This window comes from Geotrypetes seraphini, chromosome 1, assembly GCF_902459505.1.
Source record: "Geotrypetes seraphini chromosome 1, aGeoSer1.1, whole genome shotgun sequence".
Classification (NCBI taxonomy): Eukaryota; Metazoa; Chordata; class Amphibia; order Gymnophiona; family Dermophiidae; genus Geotrypetes; species Geotrypetes seraphini.
In genome coordinates this window covers 22,450,322-22,478,109 of record NC_047084.1, presented here as the reverse complement: position 1 = coordinate 22,478,109, position 27,788 = coordinate 22,450,322, and the positions used below count along the sequence as shown (strand labels likewise).

At 43.7% G+C, this 27,788-nt stretch overlaps 1 protein-coding gene across 3 annotated transcripts in view; it reads right to left on the bottom strand.

Moving 5' to 3' along the window:
• BDP1 (B double prime 1, subunit of RNA polymerase III transcription initiation factor IIIB) overlaps nucleotides 1-27,788 on the bottom strand; it is a 324,783-nt gene that overhangs the window by 877 nt on the left and 296,118 nt on the right. For 2 of the 3 annotated variants that reach the window (XM_033928971.1, XM_033928981.1), the window contains exons 38-39: nucleotides 20,334-20,703; nucleotides 3,335-3,590 (exon numbers count right to left, since the gene is read on the bottom strand). In XM_033928971.1, the coding sequence (XP_033784862.1) occupies nucleotides 3,335-3,590; nucleotides 20,334-20,703 (626 nt within the window). Of the gene's footprint in view, nucleotides 1-2,454; nucleotides 3,591-20,333; nucleotides 20,704-27,788 lie in introns of all 3 variants that reach the window. The other variant, XR_004537715.1, reaches the window with a different exon arrangement.

Below are 27,788 nucleotides of genomic sequence, written 5' to 3'. Positions count from 1 at the left end.
TACATATACAAAATGACTTATTTTTAAAGGAATTTCAGTTCTTCTTGTTTTGGTTTCTCAGTATATAGTTTTAAATGAAATTGTTTTAAGGAAAAGGGTGGTTTGAATACTTTTTAGATTAATTTGGACTAAAATCTTCAACCTTTTACACTGTGGAAAGTACAGCTGCATTCTTAATATTTAGAATTGCGATTAGAGTTTGCATAATGAGAGACTTTTAAAAGTAGTATCTTAGTATCGAATTATTCTACAGACAATTGTTTTACTTTTAAGCACTTTGCTATTTTACTATAAATTTGAAAGCACTGAAGCCTTGATACGATTGTTTACTGTTTTAGAAATTCAGTAAAGCTGAGCAACATGGGCCAATTCTGTTTTAATATTCAAGCTATACTGTTTCACCAGAGGAAAAGAAAAGGAAAAAAAAAACAACAAAACCTTACAAAAGTGATTTAAAAGCCATAACAAAAGAGACTAGGTGTAAGATGGAAATGATAGAGGTAGAAATGTGACAACAGCCAGAGAAGGTGCATGTGAATGGAAGATGAACTCTACAAATGTTTAAAGAGGGTATACACAGGAGTAATACCATATATATTATAATATAAACTGAGACTTTGGGCCAAAAAAATGGGAGTCTCGGTTTATATTGAATCTTCCCCTTTGATGTCCCCCCCCAGATCTGGCATACTGTTGCTGCCGTGATCAGTGCCCACCTGCACCCCTGTCCTCATCCCAACCCCCACCGGAATATCAGCTAGTGCTCCCTCCCTCCCAAACGAGAGTAACGCTTGCACCCCTGTCCGCTCTGATCAACTAATTGTCCCAACATGGATGCAGCTGGATCCCTGTCTTGTGCAGGTGCACTGCTGCAACTATTAGCACTCTGGTAAAGGTGCGAGGTGCTGTTGCCAGACCGAATGGAAGTGCTGAGAACTGGAAATGCCTCTCCAGTGCATGGAATCTTAGTAATTTCCTGTGAGCTGGGAATATGCAAGCATTTGTCAAATCCAGGAGAACTAGAAATTCACCCAGCACCACCGAATCTATGACTGAACACATGGTCTCCATCCAGAATAGGGACACGTTCAGTGCTGCATTGACTGAGCTCAGAACTAGAATTGGCCTCCAGACATCTGAGTCTTTCCTGGGCATGATAAAGAATATAGAGTGCCTGCTCATGCCCAATTCCTTGGTTGGTTCTACGGCTTGCATAGCCATGAGCTGTTTCACCATTGCTTGGACCTTGGCTGTTTTCTCTGGCAGTCAGGCTGGAGAGTCTATAAATAAGTCCAGTAGAATTCAAGCATGTAGCCATCTCGAATGATGTCTGGTATCCAGTGGTCTGAGCCAATCCTTGCCCAGGCCTCCCAGTGAGTTGTCAATCTCCCTCTTATTTGTGGGAGTTCTGAGACTGGGCTGATGTCATTGAGACTTCCTGGAGGCTACTGCTGGGCGGAAACCTGAGGGATGAGCTTGTCTTGAGACTCGAAAGCCCTGTCAAGAGCTGTGAAACAATCTCTGAGCATAGGACCTCCTGAGAAGTGATGAATAAACCATGACCTATCCCCACCAGTGCATGTGGTCTACTGTCTGTCAAAAACTTAGGGCAACAAACTGTCAAACTGGTTATAAAATAATCCAGCCCTTTGCTAAGGAGCATTTGTCCTTTGAAAGGGAGCCTGCACAACATAGTTTTGGAAGCAGAATCTCCTGCCCATTGCCTGATCCATGGCATTCTACAATCGAAGATAGAATAAGCAGAAACCTTGCTCATGACCCTGAACATGTCATATTGAGCATCTGCTACATAATCAACCCCCCCCCCCCCCAAATTAGCAACTGGGGGTAAGCATCATCCTCCTCCTATAATGGAGCCTGATGCAATATAATATGGAAGGTGTGTGCAATAAAGGAAACCGCTGCAATCATATATAGCCTCAAGGACAAGGCCTCACACTGACTTTGGAGGACTAAAGCCACCCTGCAGACTTGTGCTTCATTCAAAATCACTCCATCTTCACTAGGCAGAGAAGTTCGTTTGGTAAACTATGCTACCAATGAATCCACTTTAAGCTGTACAAACAGCTATTAGAAATTAGAAGCCAGCGAATGCAAATTTGTCATGGCCCTAGCAACCCTGATGTGAAAGAAAACAAGGTGATTTCAGGGATAAAACAGCTGAGGAGTACATCTCAATTGATTTTTTTATCTAAATTGAGGTGTTTTTGAGGCAGATTGAGGCTTTTAAAATCATATTGGAAAATCTAAGATGGCCACAGCGGCAGTGTTTTGGTGCCAAAAAACATCCCGGAAAAGCTGAATAAAAGTTTAAAAAAATTCAGGAAAGGGGTTTTTGGAGGTAGGAGACCCTATAACAAGCCCCAGAAACCCAAAACTGCCATTAGAAATCCCCAACTGATGTCTCCCATAGACAGCAATAAGACTACTCACAGTTCTGTTGCAGTTTTTTTGGTACTGTCTGCTTCAGCTGAGTCAGTAGCTACGATATGGAGAAAAGAACTGCCTCAGACAAGCATGCAAAAATAATCCAGATGTTTGTTTCTTCAGGCTGCCAGTCCGACCCTGAGAGAGTATGACACCCACAGCTCCACATGTCTTTGGAATGCAGCCAGCACATGATCAAGTCCACAGGGCTACACAGCCTGCACTCAAGCTCTGGTAACAACCAGGAGTGAGTTCTGCTACCAGGGGAGTGATCTCCAAGCCACCAAAATGATTAAAGCAGGCTGGCCAGGAGGTGCCCTGTAAAAGGATTGCTCTCACAGCTATAGATTTCTGATCCAGGGAATTTGTGTCTTCTCCCAGGCAGAGCTGCCCAAGTAACGCTGGGGGCCTCTGGAACACCGAGAAGCCTCAAAATTTGGATAAAACCCCCAAAATAATAAACCAGATTCAGAGCAGATCAGAAAAACACCTTCCAACTTGCTTGTAGAAGGAAAAAAAACCTGAGGAGCTACAGCACATTCCTGTAAGGTAGAAGGTGAAGCTGAGATAGAGGAAAAAAAACCCCATGTAGATGATTCCTTCTTCACAAATTGCAACTAGAGGTTAATAATCCACTAATTCAAGACTCATATGCCTTTTGCACTAGAAGTAGGTCTTGAATTAGAAAGTTGGGTAACACAAGCAAACCAGGCTGCTGGAAAAAAAAAAGGCAGCCTCAAATTCCAGACCTAATCTACTCTCTACAACCCTGTAAAGGTGGAATAAAAAGCTCCAGCACACACTTGCCTTTCTGATGGTGCTGTGTATCTGAAACAGTTTACTTTGCTTTCTATTATGTAAACATGACAGTGCAATAGGAACGTACTTTAGCAGAAGGCTCATTTGTATCTTCACACACATGGGAGTCTTCTACTGTGGACAGGACACTTTCGGGTAGAAGGGTACATGGCACTTTTATACTATCCTTCCTGGATGAAGCACAGCTATTCAGACAAGGCTTTGGGGAAGGTATATGAGGTTTTTGAGTTCTACTACTGTTACTCTTGGAGTCTTTTTCATTGTCAGAGTTACTGTTCTTACAAATTAAGGATAAAAATCCCCGAGATCTTCGTCCAGGATTGCTAAAAAAAAAGAGAAAAAAAATATTAGTAGCAAATTAACACAGAAAATCACTTCACTTTTGTGCTATGTATTTTCAACAAGGTCACAATATAAAGGAAAAGAATGGACAAGATGTAAAAAGATCATTGCTTAGAAAATAGCAGACAGAAGAAGCAAAGGAGTTAAATGAATACAAGAGCTACAAGTTCTCACAGCTATGACTTCAAAAGAAGTATTTATTCATTTAAAAAGCATCATCTGTTGGGGGTTGGAGTATAGAGTTGAAATGGAGGTTTCTGTGAGCAGCAGTTTGATACTGTTAGTAAAGCAATAAAATTATAAGTCATGTAACCACAATTTAAAACCACTCTAATATAAACAGCATTAAAAATATATTTTTAAAAAAGCTAATTTATAATAAAAAACACAATTCATGATCATTTTTGTTTTGTATTTTGGTGGCATATTTTCCCCTTTTCTTTCAGGTTCTCTTTATTCACCTTAATTTTCTCAGTATTTAGTGCTTTTACTTCTTGACTGTTCTAAAGGAATATCTCTTTGCAAAAGTGTTTCATTGCTTCACATACTATGCCATGTTTCTGCTGATGTGAATGATGGATGTGTAATGCTACAGACCCACAAATGATTATAATGTTTGTGTACACGTCTCTCCCTGTGCTTAGTGTTTATGGATTGTCAGTGTTCTATCACTTATGGTACAGAGTTCTGAGTAAGACAGCACAGGAGGTATCAGGTGGCAGCCAGAATGTACTCTCTTCTAGGACTGCCAATATCAGTACCATGCTCTCACTTGGAGTGAAGATCTACTAAGCTATATGGCATTCAAAAAGGTATTAGAGGAGAAGTGCTTCCTGAATGAGAGTCCATTTCAGATAATACCAGGCTACTGAATTCAGTGTTGCAAAACTAGTGACAACTTCTTTTGGAGCATCTCTTCAAGACAATAAATGTGTAAGTTTCTCTTCAACAAACAGCCAAAGTTAAAGTTATCAACTTCTCGTAACAGACTGTCCTTAGCACCTCTTTACTCTATGGTGTATTCATTCTGTATGTCTGTCTACATGAAAGTTTCATCCAAGTCTGGATTTAAACATAGGTAAATAGACAGTCGTCTTTAGTGCCAAATTGAATGTGCCAACTGATCCCCATACATAGGAACTGTTTGCTATGTCAGTAGTATAATGGGTACACCTCATGTCAAAATGATTGACAGCTGTCAGAGATAAAGATCGACCAATCAGCATTCACTTCCGGGTTAAGCCCCGCCCACACCATGCCCCACCTGCCCATTGCCCCACCCCTCCCATAGGAATGAATGGTGGTAGCCCCGCCCATGGCCCCGCCCCACCCATGGCCCTTTTCCAGGCTCTTCTTATGATTTTGCGGGGGTAACCACGATCCAAAAAAGTTGTCATCGGCCATGGGTTATGAAAACTAGTAATAACAAGGATCAAGGGAACATAGTATGTGTTATGCCTCATACCGGTAAGAGTAATGACATTAAACACATTATACTTAAATACTGGCCAATAGTTCAACTTCATTCAGCTTTGGCTGTTAAGCCAAAATTCACGTTTTCTAGAGCCCCCAATTTGGGGGCAAAATTAAAACGCAGAACTATCAGTAAGAACACCGAGAGTCGTCATCCACACCAGTCCTGTGGCAAATGTTGACTTTGCCGTTATATGTGGCAAACCTCCCAGATAAGTATACCCCTGTCGAGAAGTAAACAATACAAATTAAGAACAGGTACAGATTGCGATTCGGCAGGAGTGGTGTACTGCATTTCCCTGTCAGAAAATGTACATAGGACAGACTTCCCATAAAATTAAGATCAGGATTTCTGAACATCTTAGTGGCATATGGAACAACAGAATCTCCGCCCCCCCCCCCCCCCCCCGACAGCCCATTGGATAGAGAATTCCCACTCCGTTGATGAACTGAGATATACAGTATTAATACAGATTAGACACTATGAAGGGGACCTTTCTAAATTATTAATTCAGAAAGAACAATATTTTATTTACAACTGGAATACTTTGAATCCACAGGGATTGAACCATGAAATAGAATGGTTATTAGTTTAGATAGGTTTACCCCCTCTTTTCGTAGTTTTCTCTTCCGGGTCAGTTACTGAAGTTCCGGTGAGAGATCTTTAATAAGACGCAAAGTAGGTCTACATTCAGTTAGCCCTGTTTCTGTTGCCCATTCGATATGGAGAGCTATATAGAGGTATGAGATTTGGTATTTATTATTAAAATCAATATAGTATTTGGGCCCCGTAGTATATGGGCTGTGCATAGTGGCAGGTAGGTAGGTTTAGTTATAAGTTTTAATAGGGACTTTTGCACTAATAGTAAAAGGTTTTTTATATTTATTTTAATAACAGTCACGGTGAATACACTAGTTATTTGTGTTTTATTTGACAGTGTCCTTCCCTGATGAAGACTTGAAACTCGAGTCGGGGGGGGGGGGGACGGGATAACTGAGCAGTCTATTATGAAAAAAGAAAACAAGGAAAGTGAATGAATGGAGTAGTCATTTTAATTGGTCTGAGGTTCACCACAATCAACTAAACCTCCAGCTCCAGATAAGTTATTGAAGGATCATACTTAACAATATATATTTTTTAGAGTGTATGCTAATCAGAATTGAATTCTAGTTTTCTGGAGCGGTAGGTTAATGGGGACAGTGAAAGCTATGATGGTCCCCCTATGAACCTCAGTTTGGAGTTATCACCAAATCACGGGGTGCAGGGTCTGAGCATTTCACAAATAATTACAGAATTGTTTTTGTATAATTTATTGTTTAATTCAGCACAGTCTTTTTATTAGTTTAAGAGCTGTGATTATTGGATATTAAGTAAAGCAATATCACAGAGGAATATTTAATATCTCCCCAATATTATTAAGAAGCTTAAGGATCACCTTCCCGTAACGAAATGAGACGTTCCTGTTCTGATCCGTCTTTATTTCAAATGTGATGGTATCGATGTGCTGCTTGTTCACAGGTACATAGTGCGGTTTATCGTACGTGAGGGTGATAAACTTATCCGCTGACCCTAGAGCTGGAACACAGCGCAACAGTTGTACAAAATGGTCACCTACTAACTGGTGCTCGACAATATCGGTGTACATGCAGAGGGTATTAAAGCCGGCCTCGATATTTTTTGCTGGGAAATGAGAATGCCTTGTATTAACGTTAGCCTTTACCCCTCCAAATGGTTGCCAAATCACCCCCTGCAGAAATAACAGACTTATCCTCTGATTTTACATGAATTCTTCGCGTATTGGGGTCATATATGATTCTCGGCGGTCTCTCAGACTCATAGGCGCTTCTAATGTCATGATTCATGGATTCCAATAACCTCCCCATGGTCGCATAATATTCTCTCTGGATTGTAAATTAGTGTACATTTCCTTCTCCAGAGGTGACAACGTACTTTATGTCTTCCTTAATATTTTCCCAAGTATGTGGGTATTGTATTTCCACCAGCCCCGCTTCCCATGGACCCTGTAAGTCCAAAGGCCTAGCTATTTGTATGGTGAAATTAGAGCTGGTATTATGGGGAAACATAGCTGCCGAAGCATTGCTAGGCAATTTGATATAAAAGCCACCGTCATTCATTTTGTTTTTTTCTCTCTCTGTGCTGCTTCAAAAGACAAAATCAGATGTCTTGAATCTCTGAGGCCTTCACCCAACTGTTAAATTTATCAGGCCACCCCTTCCATTTCACGAGACAAATTTTGTTCTTACCCCCTCCTTTTACCTTTAGAACCTTTTCGATATGGTATATTCTGTCCTCTAGAGGCTTGACTTTTAGTAATTCTTCAGGATAAAAAGAACCTTGTATAGCTTCGCTATCGTAATCCTGTATCTTGTATATTGTTCTCTGACCCCTGTTTAAAACATCTTTTATTATAAATATCTCATCCGTCCATGTCTGCTCGTAACCTTTCTGAAATTTTCCTTTAAGTTTTGATAGCCTTACATGGTCTCTTTTCATTAAGAGATCCTTGGTGGGATCGCGTTTGATGTTACTGCCGTAGACTGTTTTCCAAATCTGCAAAGAGTTTGAGGGTGTCACATCTACAGGCCTCGCCTGTATCGTTCTGTGAAAACTATAATTATAGCTGTTGTGACAAACCCAGCACCAGCTCTAGTTTTGCCCCTGGTAAGATCCGGTGCAGAAGAGCTGACCAGGTTGATTCTGGCGGTCAACTTGAGGCTGACCCCTCTTGCCCCTACATTCAGAGTAATAGTGGTATGGGACAGAGGCAGGCAGACTGTCAACAGCAGCCGTCAGGCTAAAGGGCAGCTAGAGAAGCTACAAGGAATTTAGCTGTACCCAGTAAACCCAGGCAGAGAAAGGCTGCTTTGGAACCAAAGCCCATCCCCCGCTACAGGCTGAAGGGGATTGGCTCTGAACTGCTTAAGAGCAGACTGATGCAAGCAGCAGGGAGAGGAGGAGAAGGAGCGAGTGACCAGGGTGAGTCACTCCCACAGCCCAAGGCAGGACAGGAGCCGTGGAGTCAGGCAGCAGAGCCAGAAGTTCCAGATTGGCCTATGCAGGAGGTGGAAGAGTTCCTCCCCACCTCAGGCTTCCAGTTTCCTAATGGTGTGGAAAGCATGGAGGTACAAACTGCTGGTCCTGTGATAGAGAGCCAGGCAGAAGCCATGGACATTGAATGAGAAAGAGAGAGTGAGTAACTGTGAAACAGTTGATGGTTTTTTTTTTCTCTCTCTCATGCTTTCTTTCTGTGTGAGAAAAAGCCTGAAGAATTTCTATGTATTTTAGGCTATATTATTTTTGGTTTAAGTACAATACTTAGCTGAATGCTGCCACTGGATTTACTTAAAGTAAAGTTTGGGCTAGAGAGCCCGAGAGTGGAATGAATGAGTTATTTTTTGAATTGTGGAAATCCTGCGGTGGCTATCGTTCCTTGGAAGCTAATTAGCTAATCTCTCACAGCTGTTTTTGCATGCCATGAGATAGCTTAAGAAACGCTGGGGTTTTTGCAAAGCTGTGCTGTGCAAGGCTGTGCTGAGGCTTACTGCCTGATAAGGTATCTGATATTGCCTGTAGCAAGGTTTTGTTCTGAACTTTGCCTGACTGCTGAAAGTATCTGTTTCATGCTTCTGACATAGTGCTGGGAAGAAATGTAATACAAAAAGCAAAAACCTCCCAAACCCCAAGAGCTATAACTAGACAAGGGGGAGAGACAAGAGCGGGAGCGGCAGAGCTACACAACACAATCTACAAATAATGATTATATGTCCACGGGAGAGCCCTCAGTCACACAGCCACCCACTGGAAACTCCCAGTGGTGCAGGCTGTCACTTGGCTTACACCCAGAAGAGTGTTAACTGTGAAACATCCCCGGGCTCTACTCCGTGTTTTTTGTGATAAAGTGCACCCAACAGTGCTAAGTGTGAAAAAAGATATAAATAAATAAAAAAAACACACTCTACCATTCGCAACAATTGTCTCTATCCCTTGTCCAGGGGGCCAAAATATCAAACGTCCATGTCCAGCAAAGCAAAAAATACCAACAGGAAGTACTTAGCTTCTCCGTGGAAACAAACTGCCAGCAGTTAACACTCTTCTGGGTGTAAGCCAAGTGACAGCCTGCACCACTGGGAGTTTCCAGTGGGTGGCTGTGTGACTGAGGGCTCTCCCGTGGACATATAATCATTATTTGTAGATTGTGTTGTGTAGCTCTGCCGCTCCCGCTCTTGTCTCTCCCCCTTGTCTAGTTATAGCCTTGGGGTTTGGGAGGTTTTTGCTTTTTGTATTGATTTCCTTACCTCCCATTATTTTCGGGTTCTTGTGATTTTTCTTTGGGAAGAAATATAAAGCATGTTGGAATATCTTTGAAAATGCATTACTGAAACAAGGTATAAGATCCTTGACAAACCAAACCCATATAGGGATATTTTTGGCTTTTGTATTTTCCTTTGTGCAAGTGACTTTATTTTGGATGAAATACTACAGTGTCTGTGCTTTGTGTTACACTGTTTGGACCGCTGAGGTCAGAATAAACACCTTATTTTGCTTTGGAATGTTTGGTCTGAGTGGTGGTGTTTTGGGAACCTATACTTACCTTTTCTCTCCTAGGCCTAGGCAGTCGCCTAGTGCCAACCAAAAAGTCCTGAAGATACCCCTGGTTAAAGGGGACACACCAGAATTCCAGTGTTTGTCACAAGATAGCTCTGCGCTGAGGAGTGTTTGTGACACTGTGCACTATAGCCTGTAGGACGTCTTGATAAGTAAAGGTATTATGGGCTGTAAAATATCTCCACATTTTGGATTTTAAAGTCCTGTTAAATCTTTCCACTACAGCTGCTTTAACATCATTATGGGTCACAAAATGGCTAACACCTTTTTGTTTTAATAAATTCTTCAGAGACTTATTTAAAAATTCTTTACCCTTGGCTGTTTGAAGTTTTTCAGGTGTACGCCCTAAATTAAATATTGTTTCAAAGGCTTTGGTAACTTCGTGACCGGTTTTTGTTTTTAAACTCACGACCCATGCATATTTTGACAGGATTTCTATTACCGTTAAGATGTATTTGTAACCGTTCTTATAACGGGCAAAGGCTGACATGTCGACTAAGTCACTTTGCCACCGTCTGTCAACTTCCGACACAATTGTTTTATTTCTTTTAAAATGGATTCTAGCCGGTCTGTGTAAATTGTATGCGTTTTGACCGGTGACCCAATCCACTACATCTTTTCTCCGGACTGTTATATCACTCTTGTTAGCCGCTTAAAGTAGAGGGTTAATGCCTCCATAGCTTCCTGCCGCGTATGGATCATAATAAATTTGCTTCAATAAAGATTCTTTCATAGCTCTGCCTTTTTAACAGAGCCTTGTTAGGTGACAGCTGCTTTTGGGGTTTTTTTTTCCAGATTGTTAAGACAACAGTAGGGGGCCGGGATAAGTTCAGACATGTTTAAACACACCTCCACCTCTCCCCCCCCTTGGCTTTATCAGGGGAGGGGGGCTGCAAGGGGCTTATCAGCTGTTACCATGACAATAGGGGAGCTGGCCCATTAACCATTAGCTCAGAATTCCTACTGAAATTGTGTTAAAAGCAGAAAATAAAATAAATAAATAAATGTAACCTTTTCTCAATTGTTTCTGCCCCTGATCTGTTTTAAAAACAGGAAAGATTTTGTGAATGTCTTTTGTTTTGTGATCTACTCTATCCATGAGCTCTTAAACCCTGTCTTTTAACTAAAAACTGTTAAAATAAAGACGCTCCTTGTGATTTTCTTGGGTATATGTTCCCCTTTCCAGAGGGGCTTTATTTAATTTTCTCTCTTCTCCTCTAATTGTGGACTGTATTTGATGATTGTTTTCATTGTTTATTTTTGTTTCTTAGTTTTTTAACTAAGTAAGATTATAATTTTTGTATTTCCTTTAACATCTTTGTAAATGGGATGTAATAAAATGATAAATAAATAAAATAAAGACGCTTCTTTTTCTGGCCACATCATTTCCGGGAGGGTTTTGACTAAGTCTGTTTCCCCTATTTCCGCCTACGTGGTCAGAAAAGCGCATTTCCGTCGCTTCATTTACTCTATTTCCACCTACGTCATCAGAAAAGCGCCTTTCCAGTAGGGGCAGGCACTCCCATTTCCGGTGATGTCATCAGAAAGCGTATTTCCGGGGTCAAACACCCCCCCATTTCCGGTGATGTAATCAAAAAGTGCATTTATGGGGCGGGGCCATGGGAGGGGCGGGGCAATGGGTGGGCAGGGGCGTGGGCGTGGCTTAACCCAGAAGTGACCGCTGATTGGTCGATCCTTATCTGACAGCTGTCAATCATTTTGACATGAGGTGTACCCATTATACTACTTATGTCAGTCCTTCCTCCTTAGGCAGTCTTTTGTAGTATCTGATCCAGTTTTACCCCTCTTCTTCTCTATTAACAAGCAAGTGGAGAAAAACAGGAGGGGAGGGGCTTAAACAGATATAGGACCTATGTCTCAGATGAGAATTGGGGAGAGGTAGGGTCAGAAGAGACATCCCAAAGCACAAGACACTGGGATCCTCCAAGGAGGGGAGGAAAGGAGAGACAGAGAGAGCGTCTGTGGGTGACAGTATGTGGCTTAGCCTGGGGTGTAGAAAGGAAGTGTTAATGTGCAAAACAGTAAGTTCATATGCATTCTTCCCCCACAACCAACTTGCTTCTCAACAGCAATCTTAGGATCATCACAATTTCAAGTTTCCAGGCATGTCAAACCATGCAGGAAGGGATACTTTCAGCCTTCTCAAGTTTGGCCTACAGCAGTAATGAAAATAACTTAGCACAGGGCCTGTCAGAAACTGCTTGGTTACAGGAAGCAGTTGCAGGGCTCAAACCTATTCAAAGGCCCTATATTAAATCCTTTCCATTGCTGTCAAAGACCAAGAGAAGGAGAGAATAGGTGATTAGGGGAGGGCATGAAGAAAATGAGAGCCTGGGCATAGGGCTTCCTTATTCCCTCAATAACATTATAAACCAGGCCAAGGCATCTCTGATAGTTCCTCTTCTTTGCTGGGGCCTAGATTATGGTGAAAATCTCTTCTAACATACTGATGGCATGGATAGGAGTTTCTCTGATGTCCATTTGATACCATGCTTCTGAGTATCTGCTTGACCTTCCTCGACATTGGAATCAACTCAATTAGTGCTGATGCAGTGACTCTCCTATCAAAGACCACTGATGTGAATGATTGGAGTACCGGAAGACAGGTGACACCTTCTTGGGCCACTTGGACCCCAGACCTTTGGAGGCTGGTGCAGTCCTTCAGATCTGCTCGAGGATAAGCAATACTGTAAGGAGAAATGCTTGCATTTTAAAAGTGGTATATGAAGTCCAAATAAAAAAACTTGTGTAGCCTGGGGTAGGTTTATGTACCAGGATATAGAAGGATTTGTTGTATGAATCTCCCTTGAAAAATGTGAGTTTTATCATTGCTGCTTAAATTAACATCTATGGTGCAAAGGGGATTTTGTGAAGTTGCAGTCCCTAGGCTTAGGGCTGCCTTGCAGAAAAGGTGGGTGGTATGAGAAAACAATGGTCTGCACTGGTAGTGAAAGGAGAAAAAGGTAAACGGAAGTGTAGAGGATCTGCAGACTGGGTGTTTCCAGAAGGTAGTTGGAAATCCAGCCTTTGAGTTCCATCAACTTCTGGAAGCTTGCAATATATGAGACCCAAGAAGTGTTTGGATCTCTCTGAATGGTGGATACAAAATTCAGTGGCATCATCAGAGGACTCTTAAGCTCATGTTTTGGGAGGAAGATCTGTCTGTTAGGAGATCTCCAAAATCAGATCAAGGTCCATCCAAAATGGAGGATCTTTTCCAAGAGATTGATTATTGGAAGAGCTATGAACAAAAGATTAGGTTCTTACCTTTGCTAATCTTTTTTGTAAATCTACGCTCTATTCCTGGATAAGTGGGTTATTCTCTTATGGTCGCCAGACAGCTTGTAGGAAGCCTCAATTATACAATGCTTTGAGCCCCTCCCCTCTTACCTCAAGACTCCAGTTTGTGACAAAGCAGCCAGAAACACCTGTAAAGGACAAAGACAAAAGAGAGGGGTATAGAGATAATCCCCGACCAATAAGTCTAATATGCTCATAAATGAAATTCTGAACAATCGTAAACAATTGAGACCTGAACAAAAAAAAACAGTGCTATAAGGAGACACAGCCTACACTGACGGAAGGGGGCGTTGGGACCTAGGGACCCCCAAGGCTAAGTGCTAAACACATTCAGATGGAACTCTTAGAAAGGCTGGTCAGTAAAGCAGAAATCCAGCTTACCAGTGTTTTTAAAGGCAGACAATCAGCAACTCATAGGGCAGGTTCTAGGAATAGAATCTGGATTTACAAGAAAGAAGATTAGCAAAGGTAAGAACCTAATCTTTCGTTCTTGTATAATCCCTCTCTATTCCTGGACAAGTGGGATGTAACATAGTAACATAGTAGATGATGGCAGATAAAGATCCGAATGGTCCATCCAGTCTGCCCAACCTGATTCAATTTAAATTTTTTAAATTTTTTCGTCTTAGCTATTTCTGGGCAAGAATCCAAAGCTCTACCCGGTACTGTGCTTGGGTTCCTACTGCCTAAATCTCCATTAAAACCTACTCCAGCCCATCTACAGCCTCCCCAGCCATTGAAGCCCTCCCCAGCCCATCCTCCACCAAGTCTGCCCAGTACTGGCCTTAGTTCAATTTTTAATATTATTTTCAGATTCTAGATCCTCTGTGTTCATCACACGCTTAGAGTCAGGGTGGGACTGATGAGCCAAAAGCAGCATTCTGCTTGGTTGCCACATTGATCCTGTAAAACTTGGTGAAAGTACGCAAAGAAGACCAGGTAGCAGCCCTGCAAATATCCTCCAAAGAGATCACTGACAACTGTGCCCAAGAGGAAGAGATGCCCCTGGTAAAATGAGCCCACATTGAGGGGGGGGGGGGGCTTCTTACTAGTCGCTATGTAAGCAGAGGAAATAGCCACAAGAATCCATCTATGAATGGTGGATTTGGAAGAAAGCCTGCCCTTGTGGGCAGGACAAACCAGTACAAACAGATGGTCGGAGACATGAAATTCGTTCGTGACCTCCAGGTACAGTGCATATCCATGGACTGTAAAACCAGGTCCAGTTCCCTCAATCTGGAGGAAGCAAAGGTAGGAATCTGGACCTCCTGGTTAATGTGGAAGGCCGAAACCACCTTTGTAAGAAAGGAGGGAACAGTGTGCAATCTGCACTCTGAGAAAAGCCATAGCCAAACTCTTTGCCAGGCCATCCTGAAGGAACTCTAGTTTCCAAGGCAGCGACGGAACAGATGGATCCTCGTGTTTCTGGACGCACCGTGCTTGATAACATCTCCAAGCTTTCGTGTAGGCTGCCACCGTGGATGATTTCTTGCTATAGAGAAGAGTAGCAATCGTGGCCGAGGAATAGCCTGTGCGAACTAAGGCTACGCACTCAATAGCTAGGCCCTAAAACAAAAGCGGTCGACAAGGGAATCAGAGTCCCTGACTCAGCTGCAGCAAAACTAGATTGGCATACCACAGGTACCCCAGCCAGTCAGGCACGAAGAGAATCACCCTATCCCTGTGGGTTGCTATTCTTCTCAACTGATGACCTATCATGGGCCACAGAGGGAAGACATATAGAAGACCCTCCAGCAGCCAGGACTGAATCAGAACATCCAGGCCTTCGATGCTGGCCTCACAATGGCAGCTGAAGAACCAATCAGCTTTCTTGTTGGCTGCTGATGCCATGAGGTTGAATGTGGGGCGACCCCAATGTTCCACTATGCAGTCAAACGCTCTTCGAGACAGAGCCCACTCCCCAGGGTCCAGAGTCTGACGGCTGAGATAATCTGCCTGGAGTTTGTTCACTCCAGCCATGTGCGCACTTGAAAGTGCCACAAGGTGTCTCTCCAACTACCAGAAGAGAAGCTGGTGCTCCCTGGCAATTGATGTAGCATTGTCTGAGAAGATGTGGATGGCTCGATGCTGGAGATGACCCTCGAAGTGGGGGAGTGCCAGTCTGATCACCTGAAGCTCCAGGCGATTGATCAATCACTTCCGCTCAGAGAGGGATTTATGTGCCCCCTTTCCAATCAGCTTTGAACTGGAATGACCATGCAAACAGAACCCCAGCCTCTGAGATTGGCATCTGTCATCAGGATCACCCACTCAGTAATCCGGAGGAGGAGACCCTTGGACAGAGAAAGAGGACGCAGCCACCAGGCTAGACTGCTCTGAGCCACAGCTGTCCAGGATAGTTGGGCATACAAAGGATCTCTTTGCGAATGTCATCATGAAATCAAAGCATCCTGCAGCGAGTGCAAATGTGCTCTGGCCCAAGGAACAACATTGATCGTCACCACCATGGTCCCCAGGACCTGGAGATACTGTCAGGCCATCATGACTGGAGTTGTCCATGAAGCTCCTGACCAGCTGGTGAAGCTTCTCCTGGCACGATGCATGCAGGAACACCTTGTTCTGACTGGTGTGGAAGCAAACCCCCAGGTATTCCAAGTCCTTCCAAGTCCAGCCCAGGTTTTGAAGCAGCTGAACAACTTGGCAAACTACCCGACACCCTCGGATTCCGAAAGGGCCCTGATCAGCCCATTGTCTAGATACAGGTGGACTAGAACTCCTAAGGTGCGAAAATGAGTTGCCACCACCACCATCACTTTGGTGAAGGTTCTGGGTGCCGTTGCCAACCAAAGGGCAGCGCCGCAAACTGATAGTGCTTCTGCAGAACGTGGAATCTCAGGTACTTCCTGCATTCTGGAAAGATGGGAATATGGAGATATGCCTACATCAGATCCAGGGAAGCCAAGAATTTCCCCGGAGCCACCAAGTCAATCACCGAACGTACAGTCTCTATCTGGAAACTAGGCACACTCAGCGCTGCTTTGAGGTCCAGGATCAGCCTTCAGTCATTAGAGCCTCTCTTTGGCACGATGAGGTATATCGAGTATCTGCCGGAACCTGGAGTCTTGCTACAGAAAGGGTGCTATGGCTGCAATGTCCTGCAACCTGTCAGGATCATGACAGAACTTAGAATAACATGCTCTGGCCACAAAGGAAGAGACCGCCGCGGTCTTCAGCCCGGCATTCCCCCTTTGTCTTCACTATTTTGAATAACTTCGTATCGTCTGCAAATTTAATCTCCTCACTTACCATACCAATGTCTAGATCATTTATAAAAATGTTGAGAAGCACGGGTCCAAGCACCGAGCCCTGCGGCACCCCACTGGTGACGTTCTTCCAGTCCGAGTATTGTCCATTTACCCCCACTCTCTGTTTCCTATGCTCTAGCTAGTTTTTAATCCACGTGAGTATTTCACCCTCAATTCCATGGCTCGCAATTTTCCAAAGTAGTCGTTCATGTGGAACCTTGTCGAACGCCTTCTGAAAATCCAGATATACAATGTCAACCAGGTCGCCCTTGTCTATCTGCCTGTTTACTCCCTCGAAGAAGTGCAGCAAGTTTGTCACACAAGATCTGCCTTTGCTGAAACCATGCTGGCTGGTCCTCATCAGACCATGTCCGTCAAGGTGATCAATGATGCGGTCCTTTATCAGCGCCTCTACCATCTTTCCCAGTACCGAGGTCAGACTCACCAGTCCCCAGTTCCTTCAGCGTCTGTTCCTCCCCACCCCACCTTCCCCAGTTCCCTTCAGCATCTGTTCCTCTCCACCCAACCCTTCCCCAGCTCCCTTCAACGTCTGTTCCTCTGCACCCCACCTTCCCAGCAGGCAATTTCTAAATTTGCTTCCCATGAGCAGCAGGAGTGTTGAAATCACGTGTGGCTGCAGGAAAGGTCGTCTCTGATGTAACTTCCGGTTGCGTCAGAGATGACCTTTATGGCAGCCACATGCGATTTCAACGCTCCAGCTGCTCGTAGGAAGCAAATTTAGAGAAATTGCCTGCTGTGAAGGTATGGGGCAGGGAGGGAGATGCTCAGGCAGCGGCGATCGGGCAGCAGCGATCCATAAGGAGGGAGGGAGGGAAATCGGTGACTGCGTGCGTTTCCTCCATTACCGCTCCACGGGGCGGTGAATGGCCTTGTTCCTGTAGCCGCGGTGAACACTGTTTTGGCGGGTTACCCGCAGTCACCCGTGGCTTACCGTGGGTAACAGCCACCGTGTCATTCTCTAGGCACCTCGTAATCTATTATGTAATCCACTGGAAGGGCTTCTTTTCACATTCACTCACACCACTTCAAACACCATTCTCACACTATTAAATGCAAGTTCACTATTCTTAAATGTGGAACTCACAATTATGATTTGGTCACTTTCAGACACTTTCTATCACAGTTATGATTCGGTCACTTTTAGATATCCTCCAACACCTCTACACTCACAAAACACCACTTTGACACCAGTCACTTTTCAGCAATGGAATCTGAAACAGCTCACAAGGAGATATCCTGCCACAACAAGCAAGCAAGCTGGACTGTTGGTTTTCTGACTGCCCTCCTGGCCCAATACCAACGGCTAGGGATGTTCGCTACCACGCACATGACTTGGTGGAGGAATGCAGTCAACCCCAATCCCGGTAACACCTCCACGGACCCACGCAGCTTGTGCTCAAACCCACTTGCAGATGAACCTGGGGTGAGCAAGCTCCCAAGATAATGGTCCCTGAGCCCTGAACCGAGGTGCAGGCTGTCCAGAGAGTGCACTGACAGGCAGCTAACACCCTGGAAACAAACTTTACACAAAGCCTGTGATTTCCCGCAGCCAGAGCTGTCCCCATGGGGATCCTCTGCAGCACAAGGGCGGAATTCACAAACAAAAAGACAGAGTTTAAAAAAAACCAAAAAACACAAGCAGAAAAGACAAGCTCCTACAGTATAGCTTGTAGGAAAGAAACTGGATTCCTGGGAGGGGGGTGGGGGGAAAAGATTCTTGGTAAGAGGGGAGGGGCTCAAAGCACTGTATAATTGAGGCTTCCTACAAGCTGTCTAGCGACCATAGGAGAATAACTCACTTGTCCAGGAATAGAGTGGGATTGTACAAGAAACCACATTGTTAAAGAGAGTGCCTCTGTTCCCGTTGGAAAAGAAGAAATTACATTACATTAGTGATTTCTATTCCGCCGTTACCTTACGGTTCAAGGCAGATTACACAAGAATTGTCATGATGCTACAAAATACATTCAGTAGATTACATGAGAATTGTCATGATACTAGTAAATGTTTAATAAGTGGTTTTAATATTTTTTGATTTGCTATGTAGATAGAGTAGTGGATGGAGTGTGGGGTGGGTCTGGTTCTGTTATAGAGGTTTAATATATTTTTTGAAGAGTAGGGTTTTTGTTTCTTTTTTGAAGGTTTTGTAGTCTGTGGTCGAGGATAGATTTGTGAGTTGTCTGTCCAGCTTTGCTTCTCTGGTGGCTAGTAGGCTGTCGTACATTTTTCTTCGTTTGATATTTTTGGTAGGTGGGTGTGTGAATAGTGTGTGGGTTCTCCTATGTCTGGTTGAGGTAGATTCAGTTAGTCGGTTGTTCCAGTAGGTTGGGCTGTCTCCGTTTATAGCTTTAAATAGTAGGCAATGGAATTTGAAGAAATAAAGTTGGAGTTGAGTTTGCAGCTACTGGTGTGGCCTGGATTTACTGGAGGAGTGAGAGATAGTGTTAAGAGTTCTTGCGACGGCCTGTCAGTTTAGCGCTGGTCCCAGCTCATGGCCCTACTCTAAATAAATATTTTATGTGCCTCCTTCCTGGCAGCTGAGTAGAAAAAGGGCCTTACACCTGGAAGAAGCAATGACAGCTGTCCTCCCTGCATCTGTAGGGGTGTTTCCTTATTTGCACCTGAAGGTTAGGCCTCTCTGACATCATCAAGCCTGAACCATTATTTGCAAGAAATCATTCCAGCCTGAACCTAGCAAGAAGAGAAAGAAGAAAACATCTTTGCTGTTTCTGCTTGATGCCTTCTGGGTATGTACCAGAACTGTATTCTAGTCAAGGACATCTAGCTATGCCCATGTGAATCTTGGGGGAGGCATACTCCTATGCTGTGCTTATCTATCGAAGGCGCCTCTGTCTCCCAGATGTACGAGACTTTATAAAGAAAGGCTATTCATCTAAGTTATGTTTCTGGATTGGTCTGAAGAGGTCATCTGACAAAATCCAAGGGAAATGTGCTAATTATAATTTAGTCTGTGCTGGGATGTAAGTGAACTCACATCTCATCACAAGTGTTCTCCACGCACCTCTTTTATAATAATTAAGACCTGAATAGTTACCTCGTGTGACTCTGCCTGAGAGAGAGAGTGAATCGGACCTTAAACAGATCTAGATTCCATCACATCAAGGAAACCTTTGCTGCCAACTTAAATTATAGCTGCACCAGTGGCTGATGAACTCTTGTTCCTATAACAGAAGGATTTCTATATCTGCTAAGCTGAGGAGAGACGTCTTCCATTTCACCTGATTTTGTGCTAAGGCCTAATTGAATGGCGAGATAAGGAACTTATTATCTTATCAGCTGGAGTTAGATAAAGTATCCTATTGTTATAGGATAAGGCTTGTAAAGCTACTCTTGGTGATAACTGTAATAGATTGCTGCTAATCAGGAATTGTTATTATAAGGAATTGTTTAGTGTGTGTAAGAATTAGTTTTACTTATTTATCTAGCAAGTGTGTTGTAATAATTATGTACTGAGTTTCATATATGTAATCGGATATTTTGTGAACAATAATTAGTTATTGCTGCTGGCTTGTGAATTATATTTTTCTATTTTCATAATAAAAGTATTTCTCATTAGCCTGGGTCTGGTCGTGTAAGTAGGCAAAGAAAGCTGAACCTGGATGAGATATTATGGTCTTCCCTAGAAACTAACAGGCACGTATTTGTTTAAGTAACTGATTAGTGGACTATAAATCTTACTACACATCATTCAGTAATAAGAACCAATGCTGCAGTTTACTTGCTTTCACTCTCCCCTGGAATCCTTCACGCGTATTAGGTGGGACTCTAACAATGTTTCTAGCACATATCCTAAGTGCTAAGAGAAACAAGTTCTATAGCAGGGCTGTCCAAAACAAAAAATGACTGCACAGTTCAGAAAACTGTAATGAGACAACTAACATCTCAATGGGAGATCTGAAGACCCACATCCAAATGCGTGGTAATGACTTGCTGCTTGAGAATAGAATCAACGAAAGCAGCTAAAATTAAAAAAATAAATAAAATAATAATCTTACTTGATTAACAACACGCTTGAGGAAGATACTGTGCTGATAGAGCTTTCAAGTGACTGTTTCAGTCTTGTGTTCTCTAAATTTTGTTCAGCTTGTAATTTTTTCCCTTTACAGTGTATTCTGGAGCTGGTCCCAGTTGCCTGATCATAAGACAGAGCTTCATCACCATCTGCAGATGTCTCATCACCATCTGCAGATGTCTCATCATCATCTGCAGATGTCTCATCACCATCTGTAGATGTCGCACTAAGTTGTGAGGTGTCTGAAGTCTGAAGGGGTGCAAATTGTTCCTCCTGCTTAGTGACTGCACATGTTCCTTCAGAGACAGCTGCTGTTTCTTTTTTAGTAAACTGTGATTCCACAAAATGTATATCTACAAGGGAAGGGAAAATATATAAGAGAATGACACAGGGACAAAATCATAGGTGTTTGAGGCTTGTGCAGTTAAGGCAGAGCCTACAGGAAAGGGGCAGGGATAGCATGGGGACGGGACAGGGAAACTGAGTTCCTGCAGGGACGGGAACAAATGACTACATATTTGTCCCTGTGCCATTCTCCAAAATATATTAGTATTCCAACTGAAAAATGGAATTCTTACACTTAGTGGCACATAATGTACAAATGTCAGATGCTTGTCTGAATGACTCCCAAAGCAAAGACACTTACCTGTAGCAAGTGTTTTCTGAGGACAGCAGGCATATACAGTCAAACCTCAGTTTGCGAGTAACGTGGTTTGCGAGTGTTTTGCAAGACGAGCAAAACATTCCTGCAAATCGTGCCTCGCAAAATGAGCGTTGACTCGATTTGCGAGCCCCCTCTGCAATCCGGCATCTCCCCCCGCTTGCGTCGCCCTTCCTCCCCCCACCCCCGCAATCCGGCATCACCCGCTCACGCGCCCAAACACAATCCCTTACCTTGATCTGGCACCAGCACCAACGCACAGGATGTGCTGGTGCCCGACGATGCTCAAGGCCCAGCCCAGGAAAGAGGGAGGATCTTTGGGCACCGGCATGTCCTATGCATTGGTGCTGGTGCCAGATCGGGCTAAGGGATTGTGTTTGGGTGGGTGGGAGATGCCGGATCGCGGGGGGGGGGGGGGGGGATGAGTTTCCCTTACTTCCTATGGGGAAACTCGCTTTGATATACGAGCAATTTGGTTTACGAGCATGCTTCTGGAACAAATTATGCTCGTAAACCAAGGTTCCACTGTATTCTCACATGTGGGTGATGTCATCCATGGAACCCAGTACAGACACTGCCAAGTGCACGGTCCCTGTAAATCTTTAGACAGTGCCCTTATACTGCGTGAATGCTGGTGCCTTTCCACCTGAAAACAACGAACAGACTGCAGATAAAGTACAAGATGCAGGCGTTGTTTATTAATAAATGCAGTAACATATACAACCTTATAGCCAACCAAGGGACCCGACACGGTCTGTGTTTCGGATAACACGCCTTCCTCAGGGGTCCATGGTGGTTAAGGTATAAAGCAAACTGCATAAAAGATAACAAACACATGCCAATCACGATCAAATGGGGTCAAGCAAGTCTTGCACAATGCCTTCCCACCTGACATCAGCTCCTGGGACCTGCAGTTCAGTAAGAAAGCTAAGAAGCCAAATAGGGGAGGTGGGCAGGTTGTGAGACTATATGCCTGCTGTCCTTGAACACCTGCTACAAGTAAGTATCTTTGCTTTCTCCAATGACAAACAGGCATAATATTCTCACATGTGGGACTCCCAAGCTGCTAGGATCATGTGTCCTATTCCAGAGAATGACATGGGGAAAAAATTTGTCCCCGTCCCCGCAAACCATCTGATCTTATCCGCACAAACTTCGAATAGTTTTATACTGAATTTATTTTATTAAAGTATAAAAAGAAACAATATTCTGTACAATTGTCATTTTATAAATCACAAATAATACAGAGCAAGAATCAACATAACCTCTGTCTCCCCTCTCATCCCCTCCCACTATTGAGAAAACTGAAGTCAAATTACTACAGAATGCTACATAGAAAAATCAAGCTATCAGAATACTTCAGTCACACATGGCAGGAATAGTGTTAGGGGAGTGCAACTAGGGGAACTACCCCCTGATCAGAAAGAGTCCTAAGCCAGCTGGAAAATAAGAAGCACAACCTGTCCCCAATTATGTCTAACACCAGCTCCAGCAAGATAAATATTTCAAATCTGATATATTCTAATCACAAAACAGAAATTTCTTTTTCTACCTTTTGTTGTCTGGTCATTTTATTCTTCACATCACATTGGTCTCAGGCTCTGGCTGTCTGTTTCTGTCTGTCTACTCTTAACTCATTTGCCAGGGTCTCCTTGACTATTTGACATGCCTTCTTTCTCCATTCTCACCACTCATCTTCCATCTCTGTGTATGTTTTGTCCCCATGTTCAGCAAGCATCTCCCGTCTCTGTCTCCTATACTTCCCTTTCTAGTATTCCCCCTGTGCCCGTCTCCCTGCCTTCATCATCTCACCATTCTATGATTCCCCTCCCTCCTGTGTACAGAATAATTACTCTATATCCATATGCCCCGCCTGCCCAGCATTTTCCTTTTATGTTCTTATTCTCCCCCATGTCTAGCCATCTTCTTTCTGTGTCCATATACCCTCCATGTCTAGCATTACCTCTATGTCCATATACCACCCCCATACATATGCATTCCCCTTTTTGTCCCAGCTCCTATCCATGCCCACCATCTCCCTTCTTTTTGTATATCTCCCTGTGTCCAGCTTCTCCTCTCTCTTACTCCCTTACACCTTACTCCTCTCATACTCTCTCATTCATCCTCTCTCTGCTATGTTCAATATTTTACTCATTCTTCCTTCATCCCCTTAGTTCAGCTTTTCTCTTTCCCTCTCTCTCTCTTCGTTCCTGCAAGTCCTACACCTCTCTCCCTTCCCGGTAGTCCCTTTCCCATGGGTCCAACACCTCTATCTCCTCCCTTCAGCACCCAAGTGGAGGTCTGGCACTTCTCCCTTCCCTCCAGCTCCACTTCACCCACCACATGGGTTCCTCTTTCCCTTCCCCCCCAATCCCCAGACTAGATCCAGCAACTGTCTCCCTTCCCTTCAGCTCCAGCAGGTCCACGTTCAGCAGCCCAAGCAACTCCCTTCCCCCTTTGTGGGTGCAGCAGCACCATCCCCCCCTCATGATTCCAGCAGACCCCCTCCCTATCATGGGTCCAACAGCCCCCCACCCTTGCAAAAAAAAAAAAAAACAACCCAAAAACAGCAAACCTGGTGAGCTGGTTGATATTGTGTATCTAGATTTTCAGAAAGCTTTTGATAAAAGTTCCTCACTGAGAAAATTAAAGAGTCATGGGATAAGTGGCAAAGTTCAGTTGTGGATTAGGAATTGGTTATCGGATAGAAAACAGAGGGTAGCGTTAAATGGTCATTTTTCTCAATGGAGGAGAGTAAATAGTGGAGTGCCACAGGGGTCTGTACTGGGACTGGTACTATTTAACTTATTTATAAATGATCTGGAAATTGGAACGAGTGCGATGATTAAATTTGCAGATGACATTAAACTGTTCAAAGTTGTTAAAACGCATGCGGATTGTGAAAAATTGCTGGCGGACTTTAGGAAATTGGAATACTGGGCGTCCAAGTGGCAGATGAAATTTAATGTGGACAAATGCAAAGTGATGCACATTGGAAAGAATAACCTGTATCACAGTTACTGGATGCTAGGGTTCACCTTGGGTGTTAATGCTCAAAGAAAGGATCTGGGTATCATTGTAGACAATATGATGAAACCTTCTGCCCAATATTACATTATATTACATTACATTAGGGATTTCTATTCCGCCATTACCTTGCAGTTCAAGGCGGATTACAAAAAAATTATCCAAGATGTATTACAACAAGAACTTACAAAAAAAAAAAAAATTGGTCATTTTCAAAAAGAGTGAGAAATGGGTAAGGTTATTTGTTTGGGGAAGTTGGCTTTAGTGAGAGGTGGAGTTTGAGACTTGCAGTATTATTTCTTTTTTCAGAGTTTTCTTGAAGAGTATGGTCTTTATTTCTTTTCTAAAAGTCTTGTAGGTGGCGACCAAAAAACCAAACAGGATGCTGGGAATTATTAAAAAAGGGAAGGTTAATAAGACTAAGAATGTTATAATGCCCTGTATCGCTCCATGGTGTGACCTCATTTGGAGTACTGCGTTCAATTCTGGTCTCCTTATCTCAAGAAAGATATAGTGGCGCTAGAAAAGGTTCAAAGAGCGACCAAGATGATAAAGGGGATGGAACTCCTCTTGTATGAGGAAAGACTAAAACAGTTAGGGCTCTTCAGCTTGGAAAAGAGATGGCTGAGGGGAGATATGAGTGAAGTCTACAAAATCCTGAGTGTAGTAGAACGGGTACAAGTGGATCGATTTTTCACTCCATCAAAATTACTAAGATTAGGGGACACTCGATGAAGTTACAAGGTAGTGCTCTTAAAACCAATAGGAGGAAATTTTTTTTCACTCAGAGAATAGTTAAGCTCTGGAACACATTGCCAGAGGATGTGGTAAGAGCAGATAATGTAGCTGATTTTAAGAAAGGTTTGGAAAAATTCCTGGAGGAAAAGTCCATAGTCTGTTATTGAGAAAGGCATGGGGGAAGCCACTGCTTGCCCTGTATTGGTAGCATGGAATATTGCTACATATTGGGTTTTGGCCAGGTACTAGTGACCTGGATTAGCCACCGTGAGAACGGGCTACTGGGCTTGATAGACCATTGGCCTGACCCAGTAAGGCTATTTTTATGTTCTTATGAGTGCGACTTTCCTGGGTCAGCCCCTTCATGCCTACCAGCCTGCTGGAACATAAGCTTCCTGCATGCAGGACTGCAGGAAGTTACATCAGAAGGAGGGACTTGGCGTCAAGAAGGTTCCAGTCCGAGCAGCCCTGCATGTAGGATGCTTCCAACTGGCTGGTAGGCCCACCCTGGGAGAGTCACTCGCAGGTTTGTTGTTTTTTGGGTTGGTTTTTTTTTTTGCCGTCCGCCATCGGGAGGGAGCGAGGGTGCAAGGATGGACCCGTAATAGGGAGGCTTGCTGTTGCACCTGCGATGGTGAGATGGAGATGCTGGATACGCAATCGTGCTGAGGAGGGCTGCTGACTGGGAGGGGTGGGAAGGGAGGCAACTCGTGGTATATACTTCACTGCGGAGACAAGGCCATTCACCGCTCCATGGGGCAGTGAATGGCCTTCTCTCCGTACCTGTGGCAACCAGTCTTCCCCTCCCCCCCTGTTCCTGCAGGTTACCCACGGTAACAGTCACCATGTCATTCTCTAGTCGGGAAGAAGTTGAACACTGAATATATAGGAGCCTGGTGAAACTCCACAAGGATGGAGGGAAAGTTGGCTTTAAGTAAAGAATAGATTGTACAGAAATGCTTGCCTGAACCGTCTCTTCTGGAATTGTGCTCTAAACAGTAAGTAGTGAGAAGTAAACATGTGGCTTGAGAACCAAGTTGTCGCTTTGCAGATTTCTTCAAAAGATGCAGAGCAAACATGAGCTACCTAGACAGTCATAGCCTAGACATTGTGGGCTGTCACATGGTCTTGTAGCTTCAACTCATCCAGAGTATACACAAAGGAGATAGCTTATTAGGATCAAAGGCAACAAAGAGCCGGGAAGGCCCTTTTTTGTAGTTCAGGTAGTATACTAGAGCATGTTTGCAGTCCAAGGTGTGAAGGGCTGCTTCCCCAGTATGAGAATGTGGCTTTGGAAAGAAAACAGGCAAAACAATGGATTGGTGAGATGGAATTCTGAGACTACTTTAGGGAGGAATATTGGATGTGTTCGAAAGACTGCTCTGGGCTAGATACACTAAAGTCAGCGATCGTCACTAAACTTGTTTTCACAGCTTTAGTGACGATCGCTTTTACTGACCCGATTCACAAAATGGCTCACTGCATGTTTTTCCTCTCAATTGCCCATTTTCCGATCCGGCCATGCAAATTAACTAAAACCCCATGCAAAGTAGCCATGCAGAAAAAATAAAACCACCCCAGGGGTTATGGCTATTGGAAAAAAATCGACAAGTCTGCCTGTTTTTTTAAATTGTTTTTAATGGCACAGATATTTTGCGTGTGTTACACACACAAAATACCTGTCCCATAAAAAAGAAAAAAAGTCCCCCACCGTCGATGACAACCCTCCCCAATAACCCATGACAAGCACAGCACTGGGAATTCCCCCCCCAAGAGAGAAAATTGGCAGGAGGGATGCTCACTCCCTCCTGCCATGACATCCCCATCCCCCATGAGAGAAAATTGGCATGAGGGCTCCTCCCTCTGTATCCCATGTGATACACAGGAGGGGCCTAAGGTCCGATGTCTGAGCCAATTAGGACCTTAGGCTCCTCCCTGTGCATTTGAATGTAGGCTTCTTTGAGATCTAGAGAGCAAAGCCAGTCTTCTTTTCCAAGCAGGGGTAGGATTCCCAGAGAGATCATGCAAAACTTCTTCAGCAAAAATTTGTTTAGGGCTTGGAGGTCTAGAATAGATCAAAGGCCTCTAGTCTTTTTGGTATTAGGAAATACTTTGAGTTGAACATATTTTTTTCATCTGTATTTACTGAAGAGGATATACACAAAATACCAGAACCCATCAGGCTATATGCTGGAAGTGAAAACGGGAAACTGATAGGATTAACGGTCAGTCTAGAAGAAGTGTGCAGGCAGATTGATAGGCTCAAGAGCGATAAATCCCCAGGACCGGATGGCATCCATCCGAGGGTCATCAAGGAACTGAAAGGGACCATAGCTGAGCTGCTTCAACTAATAGCCAATCTGTCGATCAAAACGGGAAAGATTCCGGAGGACTGGAAGGTGGCGAATGTTATGCCAATCTTCAAAAAAGGTTCAATGGGAGACCCGGGAAACTACAGGCCAGTGAGTATGACCTCGGTACCGGGAAAAATGGTAGAGGCGCTGATAAAGGACTGCATCACTGATCACCTTGACGGACACAGTCTGATGAGGACCAGCCAGCACGGTTTCAGCAAAGGCAGATCTTGTTTGACAAACTTGCTGTACTTCTTCAAGGAAGTAAACAGGCAGATAGACAAAGATGAACCGGTCGACATTGTATATCTGATTTTTCAGAAGGCATCTGACAAGGTTCCACATGAACGACTACTTTGGAAAATTGCGAGCCATGGAATCGAGGGTGAAATACTCACGTGGATTAAAAACTGGCTGGACTTTCAAAATTCTGAAAGGAATCAACAAAATAGAGCGGGAAAAAAAATTATTTACAATGTCCAATGTGACACGGACAAGAGGACATGGACTGAAGCTAAGGTGGAACAAGTTCAGGACAAATATCAGGAAGTTCTGCTTCACGCAACGAGTAGTGGACACCTGGAATGCTCTCTAAGAAGAGGTAATTGCGGAATCCACCGTTCTAGAAATTAAGGGTAAGTTAGATGTACATCTCCTT